Here is a 12145-nt window from a genome sequence, read left to right on the forward strand (position 1 = left end):
GTCTCGCAGGGGTGTCATGAAAATTAATTAGATAATGTCTGCACAATGCTTTGAACGCAGCAAAACACCATGTACATGCTAAGTCCTGTGCTTACTAAGGTGGATGGGGGTTTGGTGGCTGTTAACCCTTTTTCTAGGGGACAGGAATAGCTTGCTTGTAATCCATTTCAAAATATGTGCATTGATGCGTTGCTTTCCCTTCTTTCTATAACTTTCTGTGTTTCAGGTTCTTCCCTACACCCATAGATGGTGAAATAAGTCAAGGTATTCGCTCCTCAGAATTCATTTGACTGTGTTTAATTTAAATTAATTTTAATTTTCAGCAGAAGCATGTCACCTTGTAGGAATCCTTAACCCCAGAAATTTTGTCTCAGACCCAGCAAAACATCTTTGCACATAGAATCACAGAATGGTTTGGGTTGGAAGGGACCTTTAAAGCTCGTCTAGTCCAACCCCCCTGCAATAAGCAGGGACATCTTTAGCCGGATCAGGTTGCTCAGAGCCCTGTCCAACCTGACCTGGACTGTTTCCAGGGATGGGGCATCTACCACCTCTCTGGGCAGCCGGTTCCAGTGTTGCACCACCCTCATTGTAAAGAATTTCTTCCTTATATGTAGTCTGAATCTACCCTCATGCTCTAAGACTCTCAGCATTTTCATTGCCCTTTAGCCCATAGCCACATACTCACATTTGAACATGTGCTATAATGTTTGACTCAGGTCATCAGAGATGGTGAAAGATTTTGTGTCAATCAGACATCTCCGTATATATAAAAATAAAGCAAAACCCTCTTTTTACAAGTTGTGCTAAATGTTATGGTAATTGACTGTAGGGAGAGCAGACAGTTTCCATCCAGGGAAACATTTTATGGATGGCAGGACAGCAACTGGAGAGATCTGAAATGACAGCATGCTGCTGAGCTTGATAAGAGCTTATCAACACAGCTACACAGCTGATGTTTGGTGTTCCTTGTGCAGTGGAATAAAATGAATATGTTGATTTTGATCGAGTTTCTCAAAGACAAGAGTGTCTGTCACAGAAACCCCTCCTCACACGTGCACACATGCACACTTATCACTAGCAATATCAAGCACTCCTGAATTCAGCACCGGTTTAAAATTGGATGGGGCACAAGGACTGCTCTTGGAGGGAGAGTGCTCCTGTGGGACGGACGGACGGATGGATGGCTGTCGGTACAGGAGCAGGGAGGCCACAGCGCAGTTGAATATCGCAGAACAGAAAAAATTCTGCAGAATTGGCAGGCTCTTCGCTTTTGCCACAAGACCTGTATTGTGCTTTCCCGGTCACCATTGCCACTGTTCCCATCTTTCAGGAGACATAACTGGAGGGTGCGCTCGTTGGTGAGGAGCCCTTTGCCAAGTCGGGTTCAGTATGCAGTCTGTGCCTCTGCGGCCTGACAAGTGATGAGTTTGCAAGTCAGACACACTTGCTCTTGTGGAATGAAATAAATGAAATGAATAAAAATACCACTTCTTGTCTCCCACCTAGCTGTGTCCACTACTCCTGCGAAGCCACCGACTGCCAAAAGCTGGAGATCGAGAACGCGCTGCTGAACTGCACCGGTGGCGGGTGGTACAACGGTGCCCAGTGCAACGTGAGCTGCAGGACGGGCTACATTTTGCAAGTCCAGCGAGACGATGATCTCAGCAAGAGCCAGGTTTGTTCTGCTGGTTTTGTATGGCCCACAAGATAGGGATGAGCAAACAGCTGTGGAGAAATTGAGAAATAACCCAGCCTAAAACCCAAAATCTCAGCTCAGCGCTGGGACAAGGCTTTCCGCAAATTCTTCTAATTAGAATAAGAGCCATCTGACTCTGTAGGAACAAATACTGAAAGCAAGCGAATCTCAGATGTTCCCCAAATTTAGAAATTTTCAACCCAAAAGGTTTAAATATGTGTTCAGGCTCTGATCTCGCTGGCTGTACTCATCCAAACAGTGTTTCTTGGGTTTGGCTTTTTGGGGGTTGGGTGTTTGGTTTTTTGCACAACCAGCTTCTGGGCAAAATACCTCATTTTTATTCCTTGGGTTGAGGCTAACAATGTCTTAACTCATTTGCAGCATTTCAGTCCATCTGCTCCCAACCACACCCTGACACTGCAGAAATACGTGGTATCAAGGGGGTGGAAAAAGCACCCAAACCTTTTTGCTTCCAAACAAAGCACTGAAAACTTACCCCAATGGGCCAGGGAGTGCTCCCCATCTTCGCTAAGCCGTGCATTAATAATCCAGTCCTACAAAAGCTGTATGTGTTGATGCAGCGAGTGGGGTACTGAGGAACAACGATCCATTTCTTTAAACATTAAAAAACGCAGGTCCTTCGTGGTGGGGGAGGCGGATGAGGTGTACGTGCAGCATGGCCCAGCTTTGGCGTGCCACTGGGAGCAGGGTGCACCAGGTGTGTGGGTGCAGGGCAGACTCCCCAGTTTGCCCTCTCGTCCCGAACGCTCCCGCATCCCCTGAACGCGATGTGGGGCTGGTTTCCTCCACCGGCACCTTCTCGCATGTTGTCGGGGCAGCACACGCATCTGGGGCCGCAGGGGGCTGGGGGCAGGCAGCCACGCTCAGCAGCCTGTCTGTATTTGTGAAGTACTGTGTTCCTCATAAGCTCGCAGAGGGGGGAGACAGAGTGGAGGGGAATGAGTCAGCCCTTTCAACTCAATTACAAAACAAATACAGGACCCCGTGAGCTGGGCCTCTTCCATCCTAATTGGCATCAGCACCAGAACCCCAGCTCCAGCTGAGCGTTTTTACGGAACAGAAAACAAGTTCTCAAACGAGCCTGAATGGCTGAACCAGGAAACAGTTGGAAGGGATCTGTACATTGAGCGCACAGGAATCCCAAACCAAATAAAACAGCCTAAACATGTTTCACCAGCGCTGTGTTATTTAAACGCAGGAAGTACCTTCTGGGGAGGCTCAGCCAACTGTATATGGTTTTGCTCTGAGAAGTTTGGTTTCAGAGCCTTGATCAGACTCATATGATAGGAGTGGAGGATTTTAAGACCCCTAGCTAATGTGATTCACTGCCTATTACAACATGCTTCCTCTCACCCTGGTCTACTGTTGCTCTTTGTCGTCTTTTTTCCACCAGTAAAAACCCTGAAGCCAATAGCTTTGTTTTGCTCAGTGCTGTGCATTCACTGTTCAAATCAGGGAAGGAGTGGAGCATCTTAGAGGTATCCATGTTCAGCTAAGCACATTAAACACATGCTTTAAGTTTATTCCTGTGCTTCGGAGAGCTGTTGAAAAGGAACGGGCAGTTTCTTTCTGTATCGTCTTGCTTTATTTCCTTGTGTCAGGTGCTTCAAGCCAGAACTTCTGGAACATGTGTGCAAGAAATTAATTACCCAAGAAAGTCTGGAGTCTGTGATTTGGGTTCCTCATATTGTGTTGTGTTGAATTGCATTGTGCTCCTTCCACAGTTGCTTCCCAGCTTCAGCTCCTCTTCTGAGCACAAGCATTTGGAGATGACGTAGGGCATGCGGGTTGTTATCTGTGGTCAGAGGGACTTCCTGCCGTGATTGAGGAATCTTGCACAAAGCTGTAGGTTGTTTCATTTAGTTGGATATTTTGCTTGTTTGACTGATTTGAGGGTCTAGAGCTATTTTTTTCTCATTTAACTGACCGAGGAGGGGAGCTGTACGAGGAAGAGGAGGAAAGAAAGTAGCTTCGCACATGCTGATGTTTCACACTCTTGGGTAGGAAGGAGGCTGAGGTGAGGTGCAATGTCTCAAGGAGCAGACTGAACATCAGTGGCCCATGACCACTGCGTGCTGATGGTGATTGACAGGCCAGTGAAAACACCCTGGTTTAGCATCTGAACCACATTTGTCTTCTATATTTCACTGAAAGGCAGGAAAAAACGGGGGAACAGAGAATTAAAAGCAAAATTTTCAAAAGCACCTCAGAGATGTAGGGGCACAAGTCACATTTCAAATCAATCTTTTACATCTGAGGGGTCTTTGAAAATCATCTTAACAGTTTCTGCAGTTTCTGGCCTTTGTGTCTTCTGAAGCCACCATTTTAATCAGTCTTAGGGAAAAAAATCATTCATCTCTGCTCTCTGAGAAGCTCCCATTCCCAAATTCTGTTAAAACTCCATAAAATCACCAAACCCTGAAAACTGTCAGCACTATGTGCAATAGAAACTGTTTGCTGTTTGAAAATAAAAAAAAAAAAGCTGAGCTGTTTACAGACTCTTGTGGGCTCTCTCTAATCCTCATTTAGGGGCTTCAGCGACAACAACAAGAAAGGGTTTGCATAGTGATGGAGCACAATCCTTCACGTATCTCTCTCACAAAGAAGATCTCGGGATGTTTTCATTTCCCCCCAGTTTCTTCCCACCCCCCCTGACAACTCCATCGCTCTTTCTTCTGTTCTCCCTCTTTTCCCTCTTTGTCTTTCGCTGCTTTCCTCCCCCTTGTCCTTCACTGAAAGCCCCGCTCATTCAGTTACTTGTTGTCATCTCTCCTTGAAGCTACCACCACTGCTGCTCTGGTCAAGAGGTGTTATTTAAAACCCAGCAGCTCCCTAATGTTGTGCAAAGGCATCATCAATCATGCCAGGAAAAGAAAGCGCGGCTCATGTGGGTTCAATTAGAGGCACAGTAGTGGGCAGAAGTGGAAGAATACTTAGAGGGGAGGGCACAGCTGTTCATTTTTAAGGAGAGGAAACTTCACACGTGAAGCATCGCTTGAAGAAGGAGCCGGCTGGGATCTTGGGCAGCAGGAAGGAGACATGAATTCTCCCAGGCTGTTAAAAGTCCCAAGAAACAAATCTTTCTGGCACCAGATTTGTTTAAGTTTGCATCCTCTTCACTGTACTGCACACTGTATCTTTGGAGGCCCTTTTGTTCCCCCCCTCTTTTCTCCTCCTTGCCTGCCCTCCCTCCTTGCGTGAGCCTCTTTTGGAAGGCAGGACATGAAGGGAAGCAGTTGCTGTGGTGCCAGTCAAAGCAGCACAAACTGCCCAAAGTGACAGCTAATAAACCAGATGAGAAAGCCAAGTGCTTCGTATGGACTGCTGTGAGCTGGGTGACCTTGTCAGATCAGACAGGCGAAACAGGCACGTGCCTGCTCAGGCTTCGGGTGGGAGATCTGCAAAGGTGGATGCAGATGCTGCTGCTGAGACCCAGTGCCAGATGCGAAGGCAGCAGCGCTCAGGCTGAGTGCATTGGAAATACCCGCGAGGTACAGCGTGGTGTTGGGGAGAGATGCATTCCTGCTCAGCAGCCTGGGGTCCTGCCCCCGCTGTCCTTCAGGTGGGACACTGCAAGAGGGAGAAGCTGGAAGCTGGTGGGTGCCATAGGCAATAATTTCCATGGCAGGGTTGTCCTCTGTGCTTTCAATCAAAGCCACTGGTCTTTTTCTTCATTACAGGCAACATTCTCTGCTATGTTCTGCTGCAAAAATGCATGTGCTCCTATAGCTTGAAGCAATGACATGATGGACACACTTTAAAATGTGCCATTGTTATGTCTGACCTTGAAAACCTCAGCTTCATTATACAAAGTGTGGAACAGATTACTGGGAAAAGCTGAGAAGCCAGGGTCTTACCCACCCGGGCACAGCTTCTCTGCGTGGGAATGGCTGTGCCAGTGTGCCAGGAAGAGGAAAAGTCATATGGGTCTGGAAGGAGGTGACTCTTCCAGATTTGGTTAGTGTTTTTGTTGGGAAAGTACCATGGGGAAAAACCCGGAGATGAAAACGTGGAGAGACTGATTTTTTCACATCAAGGGCTAGAACAGTGCAGACATACAGTGCAGTGGGAGTATAGCTGTACTGAGGGATTGCTTCCAAGGAGGGGGGATCCCTTCCAAGGAGGGGTGACCCCAGGCACACCCCATTTTCAGTGGGCTATAGTATCCTGCAGGTTTCTGCTAAGCTGAAAGACCATGGCTGCAGCTGAAATGCTCTCACAAGTGTTAGCTTGGGCAGAATGTTCTTGCCCATTTTCTGTAAGGTGTGACTGTCATGCACGGGTATTGCTTCTGTTTAAAGGTTTGTGTTATATTCCGGATTCTGAATTCGCAGTGTTTATTCGATGTTCTGTAGAGGTACATCTGGTGTGCAACCCTGTCTTTAGAGAAACTCCCTTGTGCACCATACTGTGTCTCAGCAGCCAGTATCAGCTAGTAGGAACAATCATTTATTCCTAAACTACATCACATCAACTGTAATAACTAAATTCTTGGAGTTAAATCTCCTATCACTGATAGAGCTTCCCTGTGCTCAGTGTGGTTCCAGCATCCAGCAAGATACAGTGCGAGACCTGTGTCTTTTCCATAGCGTTTGGGTAGCCCCTGACATCGATAGCTTGGTCTTATGTTTCAACCTGCTGCTGTTGAGGTGCCAGCAGCCACGGTGCTGGAGTGTGATTTGGTGATAGCATCTGCTGAGGGTAAAGGAGGTTTTGCTGAATGCTGAAGCAGCCCAACCTGGGATGCAAATGTGGTGGTGATGCTGCTGTGTGTCTGTATATGCTGTATCATCCCTTCTGCTGTGGCCATCACACCACAACTTTATGGAAGCACAGGCATCTTCTAGTCATCAACTGTGTACAGAATATATATGCTTTTGAATGGTGCAGGTGTTCTGGTAAGCAGCAGAGGTGGAATTAATAGCCACTGGGGAGCAAAATGATTGGGAATGAGAACACAGAGCGTCGCTTCACCTGAGCGCTCGGAGAATCCCAGAATGTGCTACTCTAAATTTGTAGAAAAGACATTTTTTTCCATCAGCAGTGCTCCCTGTTTAAATAAACTCCACGGTCTAGAAAAGGGGTTTTGTGCCCACTTGGGAAGTGTCCAGTTTCTCAGCTCTGGGACTGCTTTTTCCATTCTGAATGCAACCATATATCAAAGGGAGACAGGTCTGAACTTCTGTTGAAACCATTAGGGTGTTTTTGCGAAAAGGGAATCCAGGTCCCTTTGATGTGTGCTAGAAAAATTCCCCTTCCTTTTATAAACTCAGATCAATGGCCGGCGGTGCAAATCTCCTGTGAGCGTACCAGCCCTGAATAAAATATTCCCTGGAGGCAGAGGAGTGCTGCTGTACGGCTTGGTCAGATTCCTCGCTGGTATCTTCCCCTTCTCCTGTTTGGGTTTCTCACATTTTGTTTTCTTCTGTCCCTCTCTTTATTCTGGTATGGAGGGAAGAGTCCTACTTTCAGATTCTTCTTTTCTAGTTTTTAATAATTTTCCTTTTTTAATTAGAAAGTGGATATGTTGTTTATTCTGTTCTCTTTGCCAACATCTGTTTGTCCTTCGGTCACCCAGTAAATTCTTCATCTTAGCCTTGGACAGGTGGCTCCTTTACCTTCCCCCCCCTTTTTTCCCCTCTCCCTAGCACTTCCGGATTTCAGTCTGCTGCATTGTTTGGATTATTCCTCAAATCCAGAGAAGTGCAGCTTCTGTATAGCTATGGCAGTAGAGTGACATTAGAGAAGTCAGAGCACAGGCACTGACTCTGTACTCAACCTCTCAAGTGCCAAGTGAACGTATGGGCAGGATGCTCTTGGGTCTGTCCGTTCCAAACTCCTCCAGGAAAAAGTCTGTCTCTCAGACGTGCATGTCCCCGGTGCCAGGGCAGCAGGGCCCCGAGTTCATTTGGAGCCTCAGGGCCATCTGACAGCAGAAGCCATAACAGCAGCTGTCAGTATCTGAACACAGTGCTGACATGGCCCAGGCCACCTCCCATGGTACCCCAGTCCGAGGGTGACTGACACCTCCTGGGAGAGCCTCGGGTGGGGGTCCCAAAGGGGTTCGTGTCAGGCTGGCTTTTACATCAAACCCAAGAGTGAGTTTGACTACTCAGAAGTACGTGGGGATCCCCTCGGAGTGGCTGTGTCACTGCCAAGGGGACAGGGATCAGGGATAGCTGTCAGCTCCAAACAGCTCAGACTTGCACACACCTTTCTGATCCCCGGGCAGAGCAGCAGGCGTCCCGGCCTGTCTCAGGAGGCGATGCGGACGAGAGTCCAGATTATTTGGAGGGCTCCGCTCTTTATATTGAAGCACTTCAATATGGTGTCTCACCCCATAGGCAACAGAAATACGTCTTGGTTCTCTGACAGTGTTTCTTGTGGTGGATCTAGCAGCTGCTGTCCAAATGATGATGGTAGTGATCAGGCCCGGTTTTGCTTAACTCATGAGCCAAAATAACGGCTGTTATCAGGCTTGAAATGGTTTTGATCTCTCCTTTGCTGGCTGCGGTGGCTGTAGGCATGTGTCTTCTTCCAGATGGAGTCCAGCATCACCATGACTTGCACAGATGGGAAGTGGAACAAGCAGGTGACCTGCGAGCCCGTGGACTGCGGTGTCCCTGACCAGTACCATGTCTACCCAGCCACCTTCAACTGCAGCGAGGGGACCACCTTTGGCAAGAAATGCTCCTTCACTTGCCGACCTCCTGCTCTTCTGAAAGGTATTGGAGGGTGTCTGTGCAGTGACCTGGGGACAGCTAACACAGACTGTTCCTAGTAATATATGTTACTGTTGCTGTTGTTTTAGAATTATTCATGATATTTTAAGTATGAAGAATTATGAGACTCTATGGAAAGGTTTATTTATATTAGAAGTTAAGTTCCTTTGCATCTCTGTATTACCTTCCTTTGACCTTTCCTTGATCACGGCTGGCCAGGCAGTAATGACAGTGAATATTGCTTCCATACAACCAAAACATGGAAAAGTCAGGGGGATAAATCAAATTGAACTCTCTCATCTTCTTTCCCATGCCTTCTCTGTTCTCTGTGTCTGTCTCCCTTCTATGTCTCCTCCATGTATTTGGCAAGGCAGGAGAAGACTGAAAAGTCCTGTGTCCCAGTGACACGGTCCATCACTATTTTTCCCAATCCACCCATCACCACTCTGCTTTTCCAAACTCATCTTGCTCTACCTCTGATCTTTCCCTCCTCTTCTTGTTCAGGACTCTACAATTATTTTTCTTAAACATAGCACACTCTGCTGCCTTCTTTCCTTTTCTTCCCCATCTTCTTCCCTGCTGCTTTGCTGCTAGCATCCCCATCATCTTCTCAGCACCATCAACTCTTCTGCTCACTGACACATTACCCTTTTTGATCTGGTCTTCAGGAAACAGGAAAAGGTATCACTGTTAATTTAAAGGAGCGTTAGAGCCAAATTAACTTGTCATCTTGCAGTGGAGTAATCTTAACTGCTGTTGTCAACTCAGGAACAAACACTGTATAAGCTGGTTTTGTACATGTGGTATCACCTTTTCTGCTAGGGTTCGTTGCAAACCCCAGAAGAAGCATGAGAAGTATTCTTCGTTTCAGTAAAAGGATATGTTGATTTCTTCATATACAACACAATTGCTTAATTCTTTTAACTCTGACTTAGGAGGGTAACCACAAGGAACCAACACACCCTGAAAGTTAAGACTGCTCAAAGGGTCCGTCCTTGATTTTTATCAAAGAATTCCCTTTTCTTGTTCATACACTCAGAGGGTCATTTTCAACAAGAGGTGTTTTTTCACTGAAAATGCCGGGAACTTTTTTGAGAGGGCAGTGAAAATAGTGACACTCCTCATGACCAACAAGAGCTTCAGCTGATGACTCTGGCGGGGGTAGCTGGAGGGATGATAACCAACCCCCAGGTCAGGGGGTGCAGCTGTGGAGTGTAGCATCACTTCACTTTGGTCCAGAAACTCTGTGAGCTGTGACGTAAAGGCACCATTTGGTGTACAGCCATCAGTGATGACTAATAGATGTTGCCACTAAGCTTCTGGAGAATGGTGTTTGAATGACTCATGCCTAATTCAATCACTGACGTCATGACAGCCACTGTTGGTAATGTCACAGCTTATCACTTTGCAGTGGCAAGTATGATATCACCACGGCTGGTCTGCAGAGCTGCTGCATGAGTCAGAGCAGAGGAGCATGCTGGTGCTCTAGAAAAGAGCTCCCTTCTGCACAAAATACCTCTGCAATCATCTGCAGTTGGGGAGGGGAGAGAGAAAGCCAGGGCTGAATTAATGCGGCTTTTCTTATCTTTGTGGGTAGGGCAGGAGGGCTCCTCCACATACCTTCCTGAGCCCTCTAGAGCCCCTTGTTTTCTTCTTCTTTGAATTCCAGCCTCATGCCCCGGCTCTCTTCCTTCCCTCTCAGAGAGATGGCATTGCTCTGGGGTTAGCAGTTTGTCAGTATTATTTTGGATAACTCCGAAGTTGGCTTACCGTTGAAAATATGCCTTGTGGGTTGAGAAGAGTTCCTGCAGCCATGCTCGGGGATTTCAATAGAGGATTGGGGATTTTTGAAGGGTTAGTGGCTCACAGCTGTGCTTTGTTTCTTAGGAAAAGCTTATTCCTTTTCAACATACAGTATAAAATAACAAAGAATGTAAAATACACTGAGACTAGGCTACTTTTAGCTTAACCTTCTGAAGTCAAGTAGGTCATAGCAGAGGCAAATAGATCTATTGTACCTTTTACCTTTGTGGTGCTGGCCAAGAAAGCTTCCTAAGGAAAATGAGTCTCTAATGACTATTATGAATTGTATTTATCACAGTAGTCCCCAAGGACCGAGAGTCCCCAGCTGAGGATGGCTCCTCATTGTGTTGGAGTAGTGACTCTAATACTAACAGATGCTGCTCCAAAAGGCTCAAAATTGAAATAAAAAGGACAGATTCAGGGAAGAGATATAACACAGAAGCAGAATGAAGAATGTAATGGCACCAAACCCTCTATTAATGCCATAACTTTGGAGAGGAGGGGGCTGATGTAGGAAGCAAGCTTCCTTTCAGAGAAGAACAAAATAAGGAAGAGAAATACAAAAGATTACAAAGCCAGTATGGTTTCCCCTATGCTATAGCATTTCCTGAAATAAGCACTGTCTGCCTGTCATCTGAAAACAGTCCTTAATGATTTAATGCCATCATCTAGAAAGAGAAAACGCATAGGACATACGCAGTTGAATTTGTCAAACCAGCTGCGGTGGCTTTTGATATATTATCGGTGTAACGACATTTCAAAGAAAATAGTCCCGCTGAACATTGTTAACTTTGCTCACTGTTCTTCTCAGGAAACAACAGCAACTTGACCTGCATGGAAGATGGGCTGTGGTCCTTTCCGGAGGCCCTGTGTGAGCTGATGTGTCGAGCACCCTCCATCGTCCCTAATGCAGATCTCCAGACTACTCGTTGTCGAGAAGATAAGCACAAAGTGGGCTCGTTTTGCAAGTACAAATGCAAACCAGGTTACCATGTCCCTGGATCCTCCAGAAAAGCAAGAAAGTACGTGAAAGAGTAATGCCACGCAGTCAGCGTAATTCAGAAAGCCATGAGTTAAAATGATTTGGGCAAAGGGATGGGCTGGTTGTAACAGACTGTATGTGCTGTAGGGAATATTACTGAGCAGTTCCTTCATGCAGATAGCTGTGCAGTTTCAAGGGGGTTTGGGCACCTAGCTCACTTGGGCTTCTTTGAAAATCCTAACCAGTGCTCAAAAAACATACCTTACCTTAGAAATACCCCTTTGATATGCAGCCTGAGGAGTCCCCTTTGAAACTCTGCAGGAAAGGGTTAGTGCTATCATACACTTCTGACTCTGAACAAACCCACTTCAGACCAACCACAGCCCACAAGCCTGGGAAGCGGAGTTTTTGGGAGACGTGTCCAAGGCCAAAAGAGGCGTTTAGGCTGGGCAGCTCAGTGTTGCCTTTGCAAATAACGGTTATTTTTGCTCAGAGACCTCATGACGCAGATTCACGGCTTCTTTCCCAAGTGTTAAAAGCTCAAGCACACCCATCCCCTGCAACCTGCTAGCAGAGCTCAGAGGCTTTAGAGGCTCTTAGCTGACTCAGCCACTCACTAAATGATCTTGTTTTTTCCTGGACAAAAAGGCGAGCCTTTAAGATCCAGTGCACGCAAGACGGCACGTGGCTGCCAGGCGCTTGCGTGCCCGTTACCTGCGACCCTCCACCTTCCAAGTTTCATGGGCTCTACCAGTGCTCCAACGGCTTCCAGTTCAACAGCGAGTGCCGGATCAAGTGCGAAGATGATGACAATCAGTCGGTGAGTCTCTCTTATCCAAATTATCTTGGCCCATACAAGCATGGTCTTATCGTATGTTCCCTAAGGACCCTGATCTTGGAGGGGTCGAGTGCTGTTGA

At 46.8% G+C, this 12145-nt stretch overlaps 1 protein-coding gene across 3 annotated transcripts in view; it reads left to right on the plus strand.

Annotated features, from left to right (window-relative positions):
• The window catches only part of PAPPA (pappalysin 1), a 177802-nt gene that overhangs the window by 137023 nt on the left and 28634 nt on the right, over positions 1-12145 (plus strand). For all 3 annotated transcript variants that reach the window (XM_086475664.1, XM_086475662.1, XM_009955051.2), the window contains 4 exons: positions 1510-1678; positions 8262-8445; positions 11057-11267; positions 11876-12047. In XM_086475664.1, coding sequence (XP_086331790.1) covers positions 1510-1678; positions 8262-8445; positions 11057-11267; positions 11876-12047 — 736 coding nt within the window. The remainder of the gene's footprint in view (positions 1-1509; positions 1679-8261; positions 8446-11056; positions 11268-11875; positions 12048-12145) is intronic.

The sequence above is a fragment of the Leptosomus discolor genome, chromosome 19 (genome assembly GCF_034619465.1).
Source record: "Leptosomus discolor isolate bLepDis1 chromosome 19, bLepDis1.hap2, whole genome shotgun sequence".
Lineage (NCBI taxonomy): Eukaryota > Metazoa > Chordata > Aves > Leptosomiformes > Leptosomidae > Leptosomus > Leptosomus discolor.